This window comes from Oratosquilla oratoria, chromosome 11, assembly GCF_046742065.1.
Source record: "Oratosquilla oratoria isolate Oo_2021 chromosome 11, ASM4674206v1, whole genome shotgun sequence".
Lineage (NCBI taxonomy): Eukaryota > Metazoa > Arthropoda > Malacostraca > Stomatopoda > Squillidae > Oratosquilla > Oratosquilla oratoria.
Window position 1 is genome coordinate 20560083 of NC_134787.1, and position 22300 is coordinate 20582382.

The following is a 22300-nucleotide window of genomic DNA, read 5'->3' on the forward strand; positions in this document are numbered from 1 at the left end:
GCATAGCATGGCTGATGTGTGTATCATCGGCAAAAGACAGGAGGGTTGAGTCCACCCTACTATTTATGTCATTCATATGGACAAGGAATAGGAGGGGGCCAAGCACAGATCCTTGTGGTACTCCGCTTATTACCTTGGATTCGGTTGACTTCACACCATCAACTACGACTGTTTGTGTACGGTCTGTCAGAAAGTTGTAGAGCCAGACTCCTAGCTTCCCTGAGATTCCTAGATCCCTTGCCTTATGGAGGAGGACACCGTGGTCCACCTTGTCGAAGGCTTTAGCAAAATCTAGGAATACTACGTCAACATTTCTCCCCTCCGACAGGTTCCGTAGTAGCCAGTCATAGTGTGCCAGTAGGTTTGAAAGGCATGATCGACCTTTCCTGAAGCCATGTTGATTCTCTTTGATGAGGTTATTCACCTCAAGGTAAGTGAACAGCTTGTCCCTTACACATTTCTCAATTACTTTGACAATATGTGATGTGAGGGCGACAGGTCGATAGTTTTTTGGCAAGAAACAGCAAACAGCTAATATTATATTGCCTTAATTTTATAATGTTATCCAGACAGCAATAGTATCTTGTCTGTTAGGGAGAACCTGAGAACCATAATCTCTTGCAAGAGAGACTTGTGGTATTGATTGACATCTGTGTCTATTCTGGCTGGTTTTGTTCATTCAATGGTGTGTGAACCTATTTGGTAGCAAAAGGGTTGAATCAACAGCGATTAGCTTGCACAATGTAAATTATATTCTGGAATCAACCTTTATATGAATTCTGGTCATAATTACACATAACCGTGTCCTAAGTATGTGAAGTAATAGCCACATTTTATGCATAAATTGGGGATTGGTTCATTGAATAGAGCTTAATTCACATTTTGAAAAAAATCATATAATTAGGGACTATTTGTATAGGAGTGTATTTATTTACGAATTTTTAGAATTCAGGTAAAGAGATGTGTGTGATTCACCATGGTACCAGATCATGTGTTTGTCTTATCAAAAGCTATTACCCTCCCAAATGAGAGCTCAGAGCTTCTATATGCCCAATGTATAGGTAATTCTATGACCTTACACACACACACACACACTTCAACGAACGGACGGCTTAGAAGACGTTCTGAAGAAAATTGAAGTTTCGTGGATCCCAACGCAAAGAGAAGTGCCTATTGTATTTACAGGGTGGGGAGGAAATTGCTCGTGGGGTAGTAGGAAAGTAGGGAAAGAGGAGAAGGGGAGGGAAATGGAAGGAAATGAGGAAGGAAAGGACTTGGCCCAGGCAGACAGGCGAAAGGTAAACAAACGGCCCCCCGACCAGCTGAGCGACGATGAAATGTCTAATAAAAATGTAAAGATTAGAAGTATAGATAAGAGCAATACAGTAGAAAGTGATGAGAATATTTTCCAGGGATTTAAAGAGGGTGGGGGGGACACAAACCCCCTCCCGACTGACAAGACTAGAAGAGAAGGTCGATAAGATGATCGAGGACTTGGAGTGTAGGTTCGGTCATGTTAACAACATTATACAGAGGGTTGAAAAAATTGGAAGAACTAGAGAAGGCGAACAAAAACTTAACTAAGGAAATTGAAGAATTAAAAAATCAGTTAAAAGAAGTAAAAGAAGAGAATAAAGTCTTAAAGGAGAATAATAAGGAGAACAAGGAGGGTTGGAAAAAAATCAAAGAAAATAGCAAAGTTGCATTCACTGACATAATCAGACAGCAAATGAATGAACAAACTGAAAACTCAGTTATTAAAGTGATGAGACAGAAGGAGAATATAGTAAGAGACTTAGCAGACAGAAAGAAATGTATAATTATATTAGGAATGGAAGAGAAACATAACCCAGATAGAACCACAAGAATCAAAGAGGAAAATGAAAAAGTAAGAAATTTACTAGAATTAGTTCAGGAAGATGAACCAGAAATAATGAAACAAATCGAAGAGAAATTCAGGCTCGGGAAATATAGTACAGACAAGACCAGACCAATTAAGATTAAATTCAGGTCACAAACTACGGCTGAGAATATCTTATCCAAAACAGGGAAACTAGCAACAAGTGAACAATATAAAAAGGTATGGATAAAAAGGGAAATGAATAAAGAGGAAAGAGAGGAAGAACAACAGAAAAGACTTGAAGCTAAGGAAAAAAACGAGATATGAACGGAGTCAGAAAAAGAGAGATTCTATTGGAGAGTAGTGAATATGAAACTAAAGAAAGTCGACATACAAGAGAAAAACAAAAGGGAAACAGAGAAGACAATGGAAGTGGCAGAAAACTAAGAGTGTCTTGCACAAATATAGATGGATTAATAACAGGATTGAATGAGCTGAATGATTATTTGAAGGAAAAAGAACCAGACATAATGGGAATTGTAGAAACAAAATTAAAAGGTCCACTACCACCCAACAGTGTAGGACATGATGCATATAATTATTGGATTAGAAACAGAGTGAAAAAGGAAGGGGGTGGAGTTATGTTCCTGACTAAGAAGGATATAAACGTGAAGTGTGTCACATATGGAAAGAATACAGTAGAGATGATAATGATGGAAGTAGAAGACAGAGATAAGAAGAGCAGAAAGTTTGTGATAAATTATGTGCCCCCGAAAACAGCCTCATGGGAAGAGAGTGAACATAAAAGTATGTTAGAGGACACAAAGATAACATTAAACAAGATAATGGAAGAGGGAGGAAAAATAGTTATGATGGGCGACTTTAATTGCAAAGAAATCTGCTGGGAAGAAATGACAGTAAAGGGTGGAGACGGCTCATGGGGAAACGCTCTACTTGAGATGGTTACTGACCATACAATGACACAATGGATACAGGAGAACACTAGGTATAGAAATGAAGAAGAGCCATCGAGACTAGACCTAATAATTACATCCGAACCTAGAATAGTGGACAAAATTGAATATAAAACACCAATAAGTAAAAGTGACCACATATTGATTGAACTGGAACTTAATGAAGAAAAATATATGAAAAGAAATGAACAATATAGAAAAGGAAGAATGATGTATGAAAAAACAAACTTTGATAAAATAAGAGAATTCTTTCAAAAGGAAAACTGGGAAGAAATATACAAAGAAGAAACAACAGTAGAAGAGAAATGGAATATTTTGACAAAAATTTACAAAAAAGGAGTGGAAAAGTATGTCCCAAGACAAAAACAAGAAAAATAATATGTAAAATGCTGGTACAACAAAAGTTGTAGGGAGTTAAAAGACAAAAGAGACAAAGCCTGGACCAGATGGAAAAAAGACAGAAGACCTGAAAAATGGAAAATATATACCGGTTATAAAAATGAATATGTACAAACGTGCAGAGAGGAAAAGAGAAAATATGAAAAAGATATCATAGAAAAGTGTAAAGATCAACCAAAACTATTCTACAGATTTGTAAACAATAAACTGAAAAACAAACAAGACTTGGAGAAATTAAGACAAGAGGGAGTTGAATACACTGAGGAAATGGAAATGGCGGAAATTATGAACAAACATTTTAAATCAGTGTTTACAAGGGAGAACATACAACCTGAAGAGAACGAATGGAAAGAGAAAGTCCCCCCTATGGAAGAAATAGAAGTAACAAAGAATAAAATATTAACACACTTGAGTAATCTTGATGTCAGAAAATCGCATGGACCAGATGAAATAGCAAACTGGATACTGAAAGAATGCAGGAATGAACTGGCAGACAAAATACATAGCATACTAAATAGTTCCTTGAAAGAAGGAAAAGTTCCAGAAGATTGGAAAAAAGCAAATATAGTACCTATATATAAAGGAGGAAATAAAGAAGAACCTACCAACTATAGACCAGTCTCTCTAACAAGTACAATAGCAAAAATTTGTGAAAGAATTATCAAAAGTAGATGGGTAAAATATTTAGAAAAAAACAAAGTGTTAAATCCAAGGCAATTTGGATTCAGACAAGGACGATCATGCGTCACCAATTTAATATGTTTCTATTCAAGGCTAATAGATATAATACAAGAAAGAGATGGATGGGCGGACTGTGCATTTTTAGACCTAAAGAAAGCTTTTGACAAAGTACCACATAAGAAGTTGCTTAAGAAATTAGAAACTGAAGGAGGAATACAGGGCAAACTACTAAATTGGATGGAAGACTTTTTGCAAGAAAGAAAAATGAGAGTAGTGATAAGAAACCAGCACTCAAAATGGGATGAAGTAATAAGCGGTGTTCCGCAGGGAACAGTTCTGGCCCCAATAATGTTTGCTATATATATTAATGATATGGATGAAGGAATTGAAAGCTATATGAGCTTCTTTGCAGATGATGCAAAACTACTGAAAAGAGTGAAAACTGAAGAAGATTGTGAATCACTACAGAGAGATCTAAATAAAGTACAAGAATGGAGTAGGAAGTGGGAGATGGAGTTCAATACAAAAAAGTGTAGTATAATGGAATTTGGAAAAAGCAAAAACAGAATAACAAGAGCATATAAATTGGGAGAAGAAGGAATAAAAAAAGTAGAAAATGAGAAGGACCTGGGAGTCATTGTTATGAATAATGTCACCTGAGAAACATATAAATAAGATTTTTGGAGAAACTTATAATTTAATAAGAACAATCAAAGTTGCATTTACATACCTGGATGAAGAAATGGTAAAGAAAATCCTAATCACCCTGATAAGACCAAGATTGGAATATGCAGCAACGATATGGTCACCAAGTACAAAAAAATGTATAAAAAAACTTGAAAGAATACAGAGCAATTACAAAATTGGCACCAACACTCTCAAAACTATCATATGAAGAGAGACTAGAAAAACTTGAACTACAGACACTAGAGCAAAGAAGAGAGAGAGGAGATTTGATAGCTATTTACAGAATCATGAAAGGCATAGAAATTACTGATAGAGAGAATCTGATAAAATGGGATGACAGAAATACAAGAGGACACGGAAAGAAAATAAAAAAAGACAGCTATAGAAGAGATTTGAAAAAGAACAGCTTTCCTCACAGAGTAATAGACAGTTGGAACAAGTTAGATGAGAAAGTGGTGTGTGCAAAAACAATACATGAATTTAAAAATAGTTTAGATAAAATGAGATATGAAGACGGGACCCCACAAGCATAGCTCCCCTTCCCATAAAATACAACTAGGTAAATACATACACATCCAATTCTTTGCCCACAAGACTTGGAATGCCGACTCGCAGTGTAACAATGGTGAAATGATTTCAGCCCTGGGTGGGAATCAGTCTCGGACCACTGGATTAGCAGTTGCAATCAGTACTACTGCGCTGTAGAGCATGTGTGTGTGTGTACATTTAGGACAGTAAAGTTATCCATCATTATGTTTCTGCATTCAGGTTGATATTTTGTTTTGTTATTTTCAGACTGATAATGGCTTCAGGTAACAGTCTAAGCCAATGGAGACTGTTAGCCCAAGTACGAGATTACCTTAGCAAAACTTCTGCACCATCCTTATCAAATTTTCAAAAGGATTTACCAGATCTATTAAAGAAAGTTCCTGGGGCACTTTCATGGAGTACAACCAAAGACAACAAAACTCCAGTTCCAGATAAAGTAGAGGAAAATCCTACAGATGTAGTTCAGACCTCAAACAGTAAGTGGTTTCTTATATATTGTAATACTGTACAATAATAGTAACTTTGAATCCTTTGAAGTGGATAAATAGCAGTTTATCCAAATGTGTATATCAGTGGAAAGTAACTTAGCGCTATAGATCTCCTGTGAGGAACACTTTAGGCAAATGACTAATTTTATAGATACTCTTCTTGAGCCCATTGGATCATTAGTAGCAAGTAGCCAGGCAGACAGCCAATTAACTACTTCAGTACATGACAAATTCTCGTGCGCAGCATTGGCTGCCATATGTACAATGCATCATACTACTCATATTATAAAATATAAATTCACTGCTGTGTTACTTGTTCTCTATTACTCTGAGTAATAATAAACACAGAAAATGGGTTCAAACCAGTTCACAGAATCCAGGGGTAAATCATGTAGAACTAAAAAAAACTAACTAAATAACTAAAAAAAATCAAGATTTCGACACCACCATCCTCATGTACCCACTCACCTCATGACGGCTACCTAAGGGTCATTGTACCCGAAACGGTTAATAGCATGTAGCCAGGCAGACACCCAGTTAATCACCACTGTTTCCAGTCATATATGCCCCACACTAACAGTTCCCAGACAACAACACAGTATCTCTTCTAGTGATTTATGGGCCTGCCCAGAGGCTGTTGCCAGGTTCCATGAGTCCATGGGTCTTCTGGAGGAGAGATCCAATTCTACAGATTAACTGTAAAAAGAATTGCCAAGATTTCAAATTAGAACATAAAAAAATTGAAGGACTGGGGTTGGTGTAATGGCCTGCTGAGATGTGTGTTTATTATGACAATGAAAAGAGGGTGGGGTAGTTGAAGATGTGTATGAGGGAGTATAGTAATATGTACATGTGTATCATCATTTAATGATTTTAATGTGTCTAAATTTTTGTTCTTCAGCACAGAGCAGTTCATCAGTGGTCGATGTTCAGAAGGCATTGAGGATCATTAACACATACATTCCACTGTACTTCTCTCAGCTGCGGCTTAACTTTGGCCAGACTCAAGAGGCTGAGAAGCCTGAACCGCAACCTATTCCCAAATGGATGGTCAAGAGAAAAGATGCAGTGTCAAAGGTACAGTGTTTGCGATATTGTAATTTTATTTCTTTATATACATTACATGGGAAAAATATTAGTTGTGAGTGTGAGAAGAATGCTCCCATCATGTTCTCTCTCTCTCCCTCTCCCTCTCCCCCCTCCCTCCCTATCCCTCCCTCCCTCCCCCCTCTCTCTCTCTCTCTCTCTCTCTCTCTCTCTCTCTCTCTCTCTCTCTCTCTCTCTCTCTCTCTCTCTCCAGTATGGAAAAGCAAGGCATTAGGGAGTCTGGGTAGAGGGCTGCAACCAAAACCCTATTAATTAAAACATTGATTGTATGTAGATGTGGTATGAATAAGAGATTGGTAGTATGCTCATGAGAAGAAATATAAATGTGTTAGCACTGAGTGAAATCAGGAAAGTTGAGCAAGGAAGAGTACTGTGACCCAGCATTTGTGAGGTGCTAAGATGAAAAGGAATGGTGAAGGAGGAAAGAACCTTTTGATCTATGTATGTAATTTTTAACACTTTATTTTTCAGGCTAGTGTGGATGCCAGGACAAGATATGTTGTGCAGTGCTTACATGACCATCTGACTGTGGCTGGCAAGTTGAGGAGACTGGAAGACCTTTGTTCGCACTTAATACAGTACCCACATGCCCAGGGATTAGCAGTCAAGGTGAATATCATAGTTATCATGTATTTACACAGAAGTTATTTTATTGTATATTTTTCTATAGGGATGACCCGTCATCCAGGAGGAGCCAGGATAAGAAGGAGGAAAGGGGATGGATGGGAGGGGAGTATGTGGGGATGGAACAGGTGGGAGTGGTTTTTATGCCTATGTTTTTTGGCTACTTCCCTTGTAAGGGGGAAAAGAGCCTTTGGTATATGTACATATGTATGTGTATTTTTCTGCAATTTGATAGGGTGAATGTACATACATAAGGTATTACCTTTTCTATCAGTCTTTATACCAAAGGTTTCTCCTTGTAGGCGAGGTAGCCAGCCAAGACATGCACTTGGTGTTGTTCTCAGCATTGTGCTTTCCATTTTCCTTCATGCACTCTATAGTTTCATCATCTTTGCCTTTGTCAGTTTCCAAGATTCATAGGTTTTTGATGGCATTATACACTGGTTTTAAACTTTGTGTTTCAGACATACAGGTTGAGAGCCTCTCCTGTTGTAACTATGTAAAAGTGGCAGTTTGTGATATATTCATAGAATCATTTATATCTATATACCCAGGGCTTTTTCCCCCTTATAAGGGAGGTAGCCGAGTCAAAGGCATGCACCCCTTCCCACCCATTCCGCTCCCAATCACACAAGAATCAGTTCTAAATTTCCAAATTGCATCAATTTTACAGAGTGAGAGTATCCCGAAGCTTATCCGAATGCTTAAATGCACTGAGGACAGTGAGGTGGAAAGTCAGGTCAGGGAAGCTTTGGCCTTACTCGGTTATACACCACCTGTTAAAGGACAAGGAATAAGGTTGCTCTCTATTGATGGCGGTGGAGTCAGGTAAAATATCAAAATTCTCTTTCTAGATTTCATTAGGGGATGTTAGTCCCCCTGTTGATGGGTATGTAAGGGGGAGGGGGAGTTTGCAAACTATCCTTTCTTACTGTTGAATGCTATATCTGTTGGTTCTCTATTTTTAAAGAAACTATTTATACTTATCAATGGTTCTTTATTCTAAAGGGGACTGGTTGCTTTGGAGATTTTGCGAAAAATAGAAGAAAAGGCGCAGAAGCCAATTCATGAATTGTTTGATTACATATGTGGAGTTTCTACTGGTGCCATTGTAGCTGTTTTGGTTGGTAAGTATTTCAATTTTTAGTTCAGAATTATATGACAAGTTTACGAATGATGACTGATTGTCAGCATTTCACTCTGTTTACATTTCAGACCAAACATTTATCTAAATGCATGTAATATGTTTCAGGTGTTCATAGGAAACCTTTAAGAGACTGCAAGAAACTATATCGTCAACTCAGTACCCAGATTTTTTCCCAGTCAACAATCAGAGGTGCCAAAGGGCTTTTCATGAATAATTCGTATTATGATTCAGATGCATGGACCGATATATTACAAAAAAACATGGGTGAAGCTTCTCTCATTAAGACGGCCAGAGATGAAGAGGCGCCCAAGGTAAGACTGAGTTGCTTGAGGTAAAATATTATTTGCAAGTGCTGGACAACATTTGTGATTATTGTTATTTCTACAACTACTCTTGTGAAAGATGTGTGTTCTCTTTTAGTTACTTTATTTATGCTTTTATTTACTTTTCAGCTGAGTTTGATCGCAACTCAGGTTAATACAAATCGCATTCAGGCATTTGTTTTTCGAAATTATAACCTGCCCTATCGAGTTGCCAGCCATTTTCTGGGTAGTTCCTCCCCAGCTCTCTGGCAAGCTGTCCGAGCTTCAGCAGCAGCACCTGGTTATTTCTCAGAATTCAGAATAGGAGACCAAATTTTGTTGGTAAGTGTATGAACTGACAACACCTTCCTTCTCCCTGGACAGCCTTGCTAGATGTTTTTGATATGATTTATGCCAATTGTATCACAGTTTAGTCAAATAATGTTAGGAATGTTAGGTATGCATGGGACCAATAACAAAGATTTATCTCAAATTAAAACCTTTCTTTGTGTCTTTTTTTTTCTCTCTCTCTCTCTCTCTCTCTCTCAACAATTTGAGATTTTCTGGAATTATGATATTAGGCTTAATGCACTTAAAGTTTTGTTGATAGTCCACTTATGGCCTACAGGATGGTGGAGTATTTGTCAACAATCCAACAGCCATAGCTGTACACGAGGCAAAGCAGTTATGGCCTGAAGCAGACATCCAGTGTGTAGTTTCTATTGGGACGGGAAGACATGAACCTATAGAAACAACCGTAGAAAATTCTATAAATTGGGGTACAAGAATAAGGACAATTGTCAATAGTGCAACTGATACAGAAGGTAAGATTTTTTTTATCTGAAGTAGGTTGTCGAGAAAAACATGATATATAACACACCTAAGGGCCTTTTCCGTCATATAAGAGAAGTTGCTAAGCCAGAGCATTTATCATCCTCACGCCCACCCAAAACCCATTCATCATCCCCTCCCACCTTAACACCTCATAGATGATTCCTCATCCCTGTCCCCACCATGGACATAGGCCAAAGACAGTGTAGCAAGACAAAACACCTTTGCATCAGGGTGACAGCCACCAGATGGGCCTACAAGTTACTCTAGGATGGTAGTACTAAGATTTAGATTACTGTGTATACAATCATTCAGGTATCAGTTGATTGATGTGAGGCTAATTTTATTTCATTTTCTTCCACAGCTGTGCATACAATCATGCATGATTTGCTTCCAGGAAATGTTTATTACAGATTTAATCCTTACTTAAGTGAAGAAATAAATCTAGACGAGATAAGGTCAGAAAAACTTGCGATGATTATGGAAGATACACATTTATACCTACGTAAAAACAACATGAAGCTAGAGGAAGCTGCTGCGACACTCAATGTTGAAAAGTCTTCTATAGAGAAAGCCAAAGATTGGTTGCATCTTCAGAAACAAGTGTCACCAATATTTTAGGCGCTGGTCCATATCTTCACCTTTTGTTTGCAAACCAGTATTTCCATTAAATTTGTTCATCTGTATAATTCATTTTGCATTGTAATTTAATATTAAGGATTCATATTTTTTTAACATGTTTTATATAGTACTTGCCCATTAAAGACCTTTTTGTTTTATCAACAATATCCCTGAAATTTAGGAATATCTGATATTTCTTTTACAAAAGTAAATTGATCAAGACAAGCAACCTTTTTATATGAATCAAAAAAGGTATCAGTTTGAATATTGTTCATAATTTTATTTAGCTTTATTTATTCTCATTTTCTCAGGAATTTGATGGATCCACTTTGTATACCATAAGAACCAGATGGGTAGAATGTTCGGACAGTCCATATGTTCCATTACCATGGAATTGTTAGAGCCCAAATAATGTTTCTTTATTTCATATGCTTAGATCTGCAGGGATTTGATTGTATATACATATATATGGGGATTTGATCCCAATTTATTGATCAAGAATAATGACAACACACCACATCTGTGGTTATTTTATTTTTATTAAAGCTTTCAGTTGTTACAAAAAGATGTTGAAATTAATTAAAATGTATACAGGTAAGAATAGGATTCAGAAGGGTAAGCAGGCTCGAGTCTACCTAAGCTACTGCGTCTTTCTTTTTATTTTGAATCTTGATTAGGCTGTTATGATCCCAAGGATTCATGGAAGGGAATTAGGTAGAAGTGGGAAATAGGGTATAATTTCCTCTAATTGGTCGACAAGGCACTATCCTTCAGTGTCCAACAAAGATCAATCTTTTACATAAGAGGATAAGTGAATAGTCCCCACCTAGTGGGAAAAAATGGCAAAAGCTGGTTATACGATTGTATGTTTAAATAATGATTACTACCTTGAGTTTCACTGACTGGAAACCCACACATCTGCACAGTGGTAACAGTCCTTGGGCCCATCCATAGATCTCTTAGGGAAGAAATATTGGACCAATGTCTGTATTGTTCTAATGTGGGATTCTCTGTGTCACTAGCTGGTAGTATTAAGGGAAAGGGAACTCTCGTTGGTTGTTAGCTCGTGTGTGAAAAGTTAGAAGACAAAGTTATGAGATCTTTTGGGCTTGGTCCAGGGATTGAGTGTCAACCTCTCAGGGTGAAGAAGGTGAGGGTGTTGATGGGTTTTAAAAGATGGTGGCAAGGAGATGATTCTCGGATATCCATCTTGCAGGCACCTGATGCTGGTCTTCTCTATGTCTTGCATTTTATGAAAATGTTTTGCTTCCAGACTGTATGGGAGTTTTTTTTTTTTTTTTTTTTTTTTTATCGTGTATGAAGATTTATGCTTATTTTCTATTTAGATGATTATAAATTAACTGTATTGCTTCCTGGAAGTATGTTAATAGTACAAACACTGTTTTGAGTGTTAGTGAGAGTGAAGTTGTATCCTTGTAAAGGTTTATACAAATGAAGAATGTAGTTCTTTGATATGAAATGTGATATGTAGTCTAGTTCAGATAGCTCAAACTATACTGTTTGACATGTATGTGTGTATAAATATATATATACATATATACCCCCCATGTAAGGGGGAAAAAGCCTTTAGTATATGTATGTATATATGTGTATATATACATATATATATATATATATGTATATATATATATCGAGGTTGTATAGTCTGTATGAAGAAATTAAAAATATAGTTCTCCTTTGCAAAGATCTTACACCAGTTTATACTGTTTGCAATTTCATACATATATGATAAGCTTTGTCCATGAAATATCAGTTCTCCCACTTGTATTGTGCACAGTTTTGTGACAATATGTCAGTTGGGACCACATATTTAGGATTTTGATTGTTGCATGCAGAGGAGGAACGCTGTCCTATCTAGTCACAAATGTAAGGTAATGTTATTAAAAGCAGAACTGGTTGTGGATATCTCTTTGTCCTTGTAGCAAAATATATCCTCAATGTAAGTAATCGCTTCTGACCCAGGGCAGTGGCCAAGATGCAGGGATGACCTGTCATCCAGGAGGTGCCAAGATAAGAGGGTAGAGTATGTAGGGGATGGAATGGGTGGGAGTGATTTCTATGCCTTTGTCTTATGGCTACCTCCTGTGTAAGGGGGAAAAAAGCCTTTGGTATATGTATGTATAAGTACCTCCTTTTTTAGGCATTCTGCATGGCATCCATCCAGACCAGGTGCCTTACCTGCTTTCATCATCTTAACAACTGCCTTCACTTCATCCTTCCTTATTTCTCCTCCATTTTCCTCACTCATCACGGTCAATGGCGAAATAAAGGAGGTACAGTGTTGGTGGACTGGCTGGTGAGGTTATTTAATGTTTGCTGGAGAGAGGGTAGAGTGCCGGAGGACTGGAGGAGTGCCTGTATAGTTCCACTTTACAAGGGAAAAGGGGACAAGTGTGAGTGTAGTAGTTTCAGAGGGATTAGCTTGTTAAGTGTTTATGGGAGGATCTTGAGGATTAGGAAGGGAACAGAAGGAGTAATTGGTGAGGAACAGTGTGGATTTAGGACAGGTAGAGGTTGTGTAGATCAGATTTTTGTGGTAAGACAGATATGTGAGAAAGCTATAGGAAAAGGTAAGGATGTATTTTGGGCTTTTATGGATCTGGAAAAGGCTTATGACAGGGTAGACAGGAAAGCACTGTGGGAGGTTTTGTGGATATACGGGATAAGAGGAAAGCTTCTAGGAGCTGTCAAGAGTTTTTACGAGAGTAATAGAGCATGTGTCAGGATTAGAAATGGAGAGAGTGAGTGGTTCGAGGTAAAGGTGGGACTTCGTCAGGGATGTGTTATGTCACCCTCGCTGTTCAACTTATACATAGATGGGGTGGTGCAAGAGGTAAATGCAAGGGTGGTGGGTCAGGGATTGGAGATGGTTAAAGAAAATGGAGAAAAGTGGGAGGTGAGCCAGCTGTTGCTTGCGGACGACACTGCACTTGTAGCAGGATCAGAGGAGGGATTGAGGAAGTTGGTGACAGAGTGTGTGAAAGAAGAAAATTGAAGATAAATGTGGGTAAAAGTAAGGTGATGAGATGTACAAGGGGTGAAAGTGGCAGCAGACTGAAAGTGAGCATTAAGGGAGAGTGACTGGAGGAAGTGGATAGTTTTAGATACTTGGGTGCAAATGTGGCAGGAAAGGGTGGAGTGGAGGTGGAGGTAGAATGTAGATTGAGAGAAGTGAGAATGCATTGGTGGATTAAAAAGTGTAATGAGGAATAGACATTTAGGAATGGATGCTAAGAGGAGACTGTATGAAGGAGTGATTGTGCCAACAGCACTGTATGGGGGAGAAACATGGAACATAAGAGAGAAAGAGTTTGAATGTGTTTGAGATGAGGTGTCTGAGAAGTATGATGGGGGTTACCAGGCTGGACAGAGTGAGAAATTAGGAGAACAGGGGTGGTAAGGGAGCTGGGAGATAGGGTTTATGAAAGATTATTAGGATGGTTTGGACACATGGAAAGAATGAGTGAAGAAAGACTAGTAAAAGAGGTGTGGAGGGAGTGAACATGAGGGGGCATCCTAGGATGAGATGGATGGATGGGGTGAAGGGGGCTTTGGGGAAGAGGGGAATGTCTGTTGAGGAAGGACAGAAGACAGGCATGAATGGAAAATGGTTGTATATGGATGATGCTTTGATGCATGAGGTGGAATGGGTGGGGGGATGGGGGGTGAAGTAGTATGTGTGAGAAAAAATTGACACAGCCCGAAGGGATTTCTCCCCGTCTTCTCCTTTTCTGCTTGGGGGGTCGCCGATTTAATGAAGCGGCCTTGGTGTGGATGTGCTTTATCTTGATACACTGGCTCTGACCCAGGGCAGTTTACAAGGTGCAGGAATGATCCATCATTCAGGAGGTGCTAAGAAAAGAGGGAGGGTGGAGAGTATTTAGGGATGAAATGGGTGGGAATGGTTTTTATGCCTTTTTCTTTTTGGTTACCTCCCTTGTAAGGGGGAAAAAGCCTTGGTATATGTATGTATGTATAAGTAATCATGTCATAGTTCCTCTTGGTACATTTCTGCAGTGTTGCTCCTATATATTATATCTTCATTACTTCAGAAGTACTCTACAACTTTGGTAGGTACTGTCATCTTGGCTGCTCCTTCATCCTTACACAAGTAATAAGTAGTTCATAATTATGACATTTATATGGATTATGAAAATTAATTCATCCATGAGCTAAGATAAGAAGGGAAAGGGTGGTGGATGGTAATGGAATGGGTGGGATTAGGTACATGCCTTTGACTTGGCTACCTCCTATATGAAGGGGGGAGGGAAACTCCTGGTATATAGCTAGATGACAATTAGAAATTCATACTTGTGTCAGAAAGTAAATAACAAGAATCACACTAGTGCACTTGTATTTAGGTCACCATCCAGCGCTAAGACAGCACAGAATAGGCTTGACTGCAGAAACAAACTGCTCCACATGAAGCCATCACACAGAACACTTCATATTACACAGCTACAACCAACAACACAATATTTTTTCCCTATATGGAGGACATAATTGTACAAGTCTAATAAAGTGATATAGATTTGTAAGTATAATATTAGATGCACCATTTGAAATTCACAAATAATGAACCCAGTAGACATTAGGCAGTACCTATTCCATTAAGTGTAGGACATTTGCTTTAATTACTTAGATGAGGGGAATTGGTAGCTGGTTGTCAACCTTTTTATGTGAAATGGTAGGGGGAAATACAAAGTTGATTGAGATTGTAGACCAGGTCCAAGAATCAAGTGTCAACCCCTTGATGTTGCACCTCCAGATGCAAGTAAGAAGGTTATCGGGTGTTGAGGACAGGCAGCAGGGTGATGTGTCTCTTGCAAAAACATCACTTACCACAACATAGATGATTTAGTATAAAAATTAAGATGTACTCTAGTAATCTGCAAGAATTGTTAGTTCTAAATTTGTAAGTGGGTGTCAGAGACCTATAGGACAGACATAAAGCAGCTCTATTTGAAAGATAAGAGACTAGTTTGAAGATATCCTTTTACACCCACTCTTTACTCATGCCCTTTACCCTTCCCTGTTCAACAGATATTCCCATGTACCCAAGGCTCCTGTCAACCCATCCATCCCTTTTGCTGGTCTTCACCTAAAGCTCATTCCAGCTACCTCTGCCTTTCAGACATTTCTCTTGCATCTAGTGTCCTCTTTCACAATGTCCATCCACCTCATTCTTCAGTGTCCTCTCAAGTTCCCACCATCCACTTCTGCTTGCCATACTCTTGTTGCTTGTCTCTCTTCACTCATTCTTTCCATATGACCAAACCATTCCAATATTCTTTAATCAACCCTATCTAGGAGAACCCTTTGTTCGGCCATAGACTCCCTCTTTTTGCTCCTGCTCTCTGCCTCACCTCCTCATTTCTCATGCTATCCATTCATGTAAACCTCATCATAATTTCTAAATCAATCAATCAATCAATCAAATCAGCCATCCTGAGTCCACTGCTGAACAAAGGCCTCCTCCATAGCATTCCATGAATCACACGACTATGCCATTCTCTACCACGTCACTTCTGCAAATTTCTCGATCTCGTCTCTCCACCTTCTGTCTGGTCTCCCTATTTCGCGGCGTCCACTCGGTAACACATTTACTCCATCGCTCATCAGTCGTTCGCACTAACTTACCTGCCCAATTCCACTTCCTCTCTTTTACTGCCTCCACAATATCTTTCACTCTAGTCTGCTCTCTTTTGGTCTCTCAGTGTTATTCCCATCATTGATCTCTCCATTCTCCTCTGTGCAGTCCTTAGCTTTGTTTCCATCGCCCTCGTCATCTTCCAAGTCTCACACCCGTAGATTATTGCTGATAGAATGCACTGATTGTAAACTTTACATTTTAAACATGAAGGTAGAGAGCCTCTTAGGATTTTATTATACTTAGTAAACACTTTCCAACCAAATGCGTCTCTTTATTTCATTATCATGATCTCTCGTCACTTTCACCATCTGGCCTAAATTATTATACTCTTCAACTTCTTCAAGACTCTCACCATCAATTACAATCTCTTTGCTTTGAACTTTCGTGTTGAACATTACTTTGGTTTTACTCTTATTAATTTTTAAACCTACTTTGAGACTTTCATTGTTTAGATCGCTCAGCATATCTTGTAAGTCTTCTGCTCTTTCTGAAATAGGAATAATGTCATCAGCAAATCTTAGGTGCTTCAAATATTCGCCCTTAATCTTCAAACCTTTCTTTTCCCAACTCAACCTTCTGAAAATATCTTGCAAATAAGCTCTAAATAATTTGGGTGAAATTGTATCGCCTTGCCGTACTCCTCTCTCGATCTTGATCTTTTCTGTATCTTTATGTAGTCGAATTATAGCGGTACCTTTCACATCAATCTTTTCTAAAACTCTTAGGATATGTTCGTTTGTACCCTGTTTGCGTAGCGAGTTTAGTATTGCTATTTGTTCTGTCGAGTCAAAGGCCTTCTCGTAATCTACAAAAGCTAAACACAGAGGTATATTTATATATTGTATTCTGTCGTTTTCTCAATTAGTTGATTTATCGCCTGCAAATGGTCTAGAGTCGAATATCCGCTCCTAAAGCTTGCCTGTTCTCTCGGTTGGTTTCCATCTAAAAATTGAATTAGTCTATTTGTAAGTATCTTGGAGAATATATACATTTGATAGCAAGCTAATCGGTCGATAGTTACTAAGGTCCTTCTGGTCTCCTTTTTATGAAGCAAAATCATTATAGCATTGCACCACGCATCAGGAACGCTTGCTTGACGTAAGCACTGGGTGTACAACTCAGCTAATTTAATATGAACTATTTTCCCTGCGTCTTTCAACAGATCTATTGATATACCATCTTCCCCATATGCTTTTCCTCGTTTCATAGTTTTTAGAGCAAATTCTACTTCTTCCTTTGTAATCTCTGGTACACTACTAACGTCTACACATGAATTTACTGCCTCAACTACGGTCTTCGACGAGTAAAGCTCTTGGTAAAATTCTTCTACTTTTTTTTTTACCATTTTATCTCTACATTTAATTGTTTCTCCATTTATATATTTCAAACATATTTGCTGTCTTCCTAAAACATGTCTGCACTCGGTCACTTTAATACTTTTACCTTTCCGAATAGTTTCCTCTATTTCATCCATGTTTCTCTTTCTTTTCTCTGATCTCTGCCTTTTGTTGATAAGCTTGTTTAGTTCTCTTTCTATTTCGTCTCTCCTGCTTTTAATGTACATGGTCCTTCTTCTTTTAATTAGGTAATTTGAAGCTTTGGAGTATTTATTTTCTCTAGTGTTTTTGCACTTCCTACTTTCTCTGTCAATTCCTTAATGATATTCACTAAATTCAAATTAATATCTTCCACGGTGTCCTCGTTAGTTCTTAGAGCTCCAAATCTATTTTTAATTTCTAACTGAAATTTCTTATTATTATCCTTAACCTTTACTAGGCTTATTTTATTTTCTAAAACTAGTTTATTTCTCTCGGCTCTGAAATTGAATTTAGCTATGCAACCTACCATTCTATGGTCACTGACGCAAATTCCTGGACAGTGGAAGAAGGTGGTAGATGAGGTGGTGTGGGTAACACGCACCTTAAGTGATTGATGAAGGGAGGGGGAAGATAGCTGCAGTTGGGGAACCGAAGTCCAGGCGATTTGTATCACATCTCGGGACCACTCGCCTTCCCTCCAAGGCAAGCGTGAGAGTAAATCAAAGAGGGGGGAGGGGTATGATGGGACAACTCATTAAGTGAACCGTCCTAGGCTAATGAAACCCAGAACTCCTATTGTGAGTTTTAATGAATTAAATAATTAAACACTAGAAATATCTTGACATTAAATAAGGGTTTTAACAGTTGGATTTCATACATACATCCTATCTATTCCCTGCGCGCGTTCCTAGCTTAAGAAATTGTTAAAGTATTAGTACTTAATAAGTGTCTTGCTTGTGGAGACGTCTTCAATTAGCTTCGTTTTGGTGGGGGCGGGGGGTGACGGCCTGGGCGGGCGCTGTGATGGGCTTGTAAGTCACTTCATCGACGTATTCCCGGTCAATCGCACTACACTCAGAGTTTTGGCTTGAGGGGTTTATACCCAAATAATCGACACTCGATTTGCTCACAAGGATGTAAATCCCCAACAGTCACATGAGGGAGGAAAGGACACGATTGGTCTTCCGAGAACGAGCGGTCTGGCCTCTTTTGATGAACTCGATGCTTAGACTGCCTGTGTCCTGCGGCAGGTCAGGTCAAGATGTCCGGTAGCCGGCTTCCGACGTTGCCAATAGTTCTACGTCTCCGTCCCTAGTTGTGAAGGGTACTACGAATAATGTTCATGTGGGAGGTGACACAGTTGCAATTGTTCCTTGAGGTAGACACTGTTCACGAGCGGGTTAGACACAATCCTAATTATTCTAATTGCCTAGCTTAAACAAATATGTGGCAGCGCGCAGGGGGGGGAGGGTGTGTGTTTGGGCGCTTTGTTTGGGCGCGAAAACCGTTGAGCTTGGCTCTGAGAACACAAATCAAAAGGGGGGGGGGTGCTTCTAGATAATTAGAAGTCTCTCCCTTCGCTAAGGCACTGAAATTGATTGTCAAAAATGACATGACAGATAAAGAGGATAACGAGGAGGAGAAAGGACAGGATGCAGCTACTAGAAGTCTTAAGGACTCTGGTAATTCCCCCGAGTATAGGGAACGAAGGGCTGAAACGGTGAGAGAACAGACGAGAAAATGGGAAGGTGAGATAGCGAGCCGGGTGTCACAATTTCAAAAATTGTGACAGTCACTACCTATGTTGACTTTGTTTATCACCGTAACATCGCTAACGCTCTTGTTCTCATCTCCTAATATGAAGTCTATTTCGTTCTTTGTTGTTCCATTTGGACTTCTCCACGTCCATGTACGTCTTACAAGCTTTTGGAAGAAAGTGTTTATTATCCACATACTGTAGTTCGCTGCAAAATTTACTAACATCTCGCCTAAGTAATTTCTTTCACCTACTCCAAACTTCCCAATGCACGTCTCATCTCCCATCTTCTTCCCTACTTTAGCATTAAAGTCGCCTATTACCAAAGTGTATTTACTTTTTTCTTTGTCCATTACTTGACTTAAATCATCATAAAACGACTCATTTTCATCGTTTGAACTCTATGAAGTTGGTGCATAATCCTGAACTATTTTTAGAGTGTATTTTTTACACAGCCTAATCACAATCCAAGCTACCCTGTCCGATAAACTACTGAATTTGATTACGTTACCAACAACTTCTCGGTTTATCAAGAATCCTACTCCACTAGATCTTTCTTTGTCCTTACCTCTATAGTAGAACAGGTGGTGACCATCTTGTAATTGTATCAGCTTTTCTTCCGTTCTTCGGACTTCGCTCAGTTCTACGATGTCTCACTTGATGTTGTCTAGTTCTTCCATTAAACTCTCCAGTCTGTGGTCTTCTGAGAGACTTCTTACGTTGTAAGTGTAGATCTTCATTTTCTTCATGTTTAATGTCCAAGACTTGGATCTGCTTGGACAGTGCTTACTCACATTCGGTGGCACACTGCCCGTAAGCACACGAGGCAATGCGGTTGGACCTTTAGGAGACGATGATCCAACAGGAACGCCCGGTTTTCTTTTGGTTGTGCTATTCATATTGTCTATGAAGGGGGGTTGGCAGTAATCTCACCTCCGTGCCAACTGGTTTCTGGTGAGATATTTCTCTGGTGTCACCTTATTCATTATATTCGGTGAAGCCCTATATATATATGGTGCCCAATGGTCCACGCCGTCATTATGACGGTACCCCATATATCTATGAGGCCCATCCGAAAGTTGACACCTTGACGTGGTGGATAGGCTTGAGAATCTTAATGATTACAAAAGCTATGTCGATAGAGAGGAAATCTCTGCAGGGTCACCCATATCGAACAGGTTTTGTAGGAAAGAGCAGACAAAGAGCAGCTCAAATACATAGTTGCAGGACCCACTGTTAACTGGTACGTCCATGATGGCAAACAGGGAAATTCCTCATAGAATATCTAAATACTTCATCTCAAACATATCTAAACTCTTCTGATCTAGCCAGAAACCCAGGGTCATTTGGAAACAACTGGCTCATCTCCCACTCTAATTCATCATCTCTAAATCCCAACCCATCACACTTACATTTACTTCCCATTCCACTCGATTCGTGGACATATTGAACAACCATGTTGACATTATACAACGCTGACACGGTCCCAACTTCATCTCAAACCACTCACTTAAAATACAATAACACAAGGTGCCATGTGAAGGCTGCAATCTGTGTATGGCATCACATTATAATAATAATTTTATTCGGCATTGAATCAGTATACATGAAGTGCAGATAATGAAAAGAACACATATTTCGAAATAACAATTACAATTGCCGAGGATAACACAAAAAAAAGCATGTAAGCTATTGTGGTCCTCAGCTTATTTCCATTACGGTGATAGGTTGCTATAGATGGAAAAATAGTCAGGTGGCTCTCAAAATAGAAGGAAACTTGACATCTGGTATAGAGATAGACCTATAACTCCTTAGTTATTGAGAAGTTATTTTTCTCCATAACCATCACTCTTTTTCACTTATTCCAAAACTTTGTTTTTCACTCTTTACAAAATTCTCCACTAAACTCCTATTGCACATTACATCCGTTTTCCCCTTTGCCTCCCTTACTGTCCATTTTTCCTTCTCTCTTCCTTCTGTACCTCTTATATGCTTCCCTAATTCAACTTTGCAACCAACCCTTTACTTCTTCATCGTGGAGAATATTATGACTTCCGACAGATTTCCCATCTCTTTTAATATGAAATGTTGACGGTGTAAGTTAATCTAGGTGACCGTCCCACCGAGTTAATACTGGGATACTCTGTCTGAACTTGTATATGTTACAGTAAGAACACGTACCTAGGGATTACGCGTAATCCCTGAATGTTTATTCAGTGAATACGCGTAATCCCCGTTTCACTAACCGTTTATTCAGTGAATACGCGTAATCCCCGTTTCACTAACCTAACCTAACCTAACCTTAGGTTAGGTTAGGTTCGGTTAGGTTCGGTTAGGTCAGGTTAGGTTAGGTTAGTGAAACGGGGATTACGCGTATTCACTGAATAAACATTCAGGGATTACGCGTAATCCCTAGGTACGTGTTCTTACTGTAACATATACAACTTTCAGCAACAACAAAACTACATACCTGTGATCGGCAGGGACTCATAGAACCCTGAAAAGTACAATGACATCATAAAGCATCATGTATCTTTGTGAATATGTAATAATTTCACTCATTCATGTTGGTTTGGATATTTCATGTAACTCAATTTAAGACTTACCGTGGCCTTGGGGCCACTTGGAGATCTTTTTCGTCTTTGTTCTGGTTAATGACGGTGATGTGCGCGACGATTTCGGGCGTGGCATGGAGGATGAGTATGGGAATGGGGAGAAGGATAAAGGTATATGTTGAGGGGAATGGTTCTCTCATAGAATCCCCTCACTGGTTTAACACACGCCCCGTCGTATGTGCAATTCACACATGATATATATGAGATCTGGGATTGTGGTAAATTCATGTAACTCCCCAGTCACGAATCATTAACACTTCTGGTCAGTTACATCTCTTGTCTTAGACTTGACTTGTACTCTACTACGTTATATGGGCGGCAGGGGCCTCTTGGCCCCGAACCCTCAACACATACTTTTATCCTTCTCCCCATTCCCATACTCATCCTCCATGCCACGCCCGAAGTCGTCGCACACATCACCGTCATTAACCAGAACAAAGACGAAGATCTCCAAGTGGCCCCAAGGCCATGGTAAGTCATAAATTGAGTTACATGAAATATCCAAACCAACATGAATGACTGAAATGATTACATATTCACAAAGATACATGATGCTTTGTGATGCCATTGCACTTTTCAAGGTTCAATGAGTCATTAACCAGAACAAAGACGAAGAAGATCTCCAAGTGGCCCCAAGGCCATGGTAAGTCATAAATTGAGTTACATGAAATATCCAAACCAACATG

General features: G+C 39.0%; 1 protein-coding gene across 3 annotated transcripts in view; it reads left to right on the top strand.

The window, feature by feature from the left end:
* The window catches only part of LOC143029632 (calcium-independent phospholipase A2-gamma-like), a 46089-nt gene extending 33921 nt beyond the window's left edge, over window positions 1-12168 (top strand). For 2 of the 3 annotated variants that reach the window (XM_076192406.1, XM_076192404.1), the window contains exons 2-10: window positions 5377-5606; window positions 6520-6695; window positions 7197-7334; window positions 8023-8177; window positions 8358-8476; window positions 8602-8807; window positions 8949-9140; window positions 9427-9622; window positions 9994-12168. In XM_076192406.1, the coding sequence (XP_076048521.1) occupies window positions 5384-5606; window positions 6520-6695; window positions 7197-7334; window positions 8023-8177; window positions 8358-8476; window positions 8602-8807; window positions 8949-9140; window positions 9427-9622; window positions 9994-10250 (1662 nt within the window). In that variant the 5' untranslated portion in view covers window positions 5377-5383 and the 3' untranslated portion in view covers window positions 10251-12168. Of the gene's footprint in view, window positions 1-294; window positions 431-5376; window positions 5607-6519; window positions 6696-7196; window positions 7335-8022; window positions 8178-8357; window positions 8477-8601; window positions 8808-8948; window positions 9141-9426; window positions 9623-9993 lie in introns of those variants that run through there. The other variant, XM_076192403.1, reaches the window with a different exon arrangement.
* The last annotated feature ends 10132 nt before the right edge of the window (window positions 12169-22300 follow it).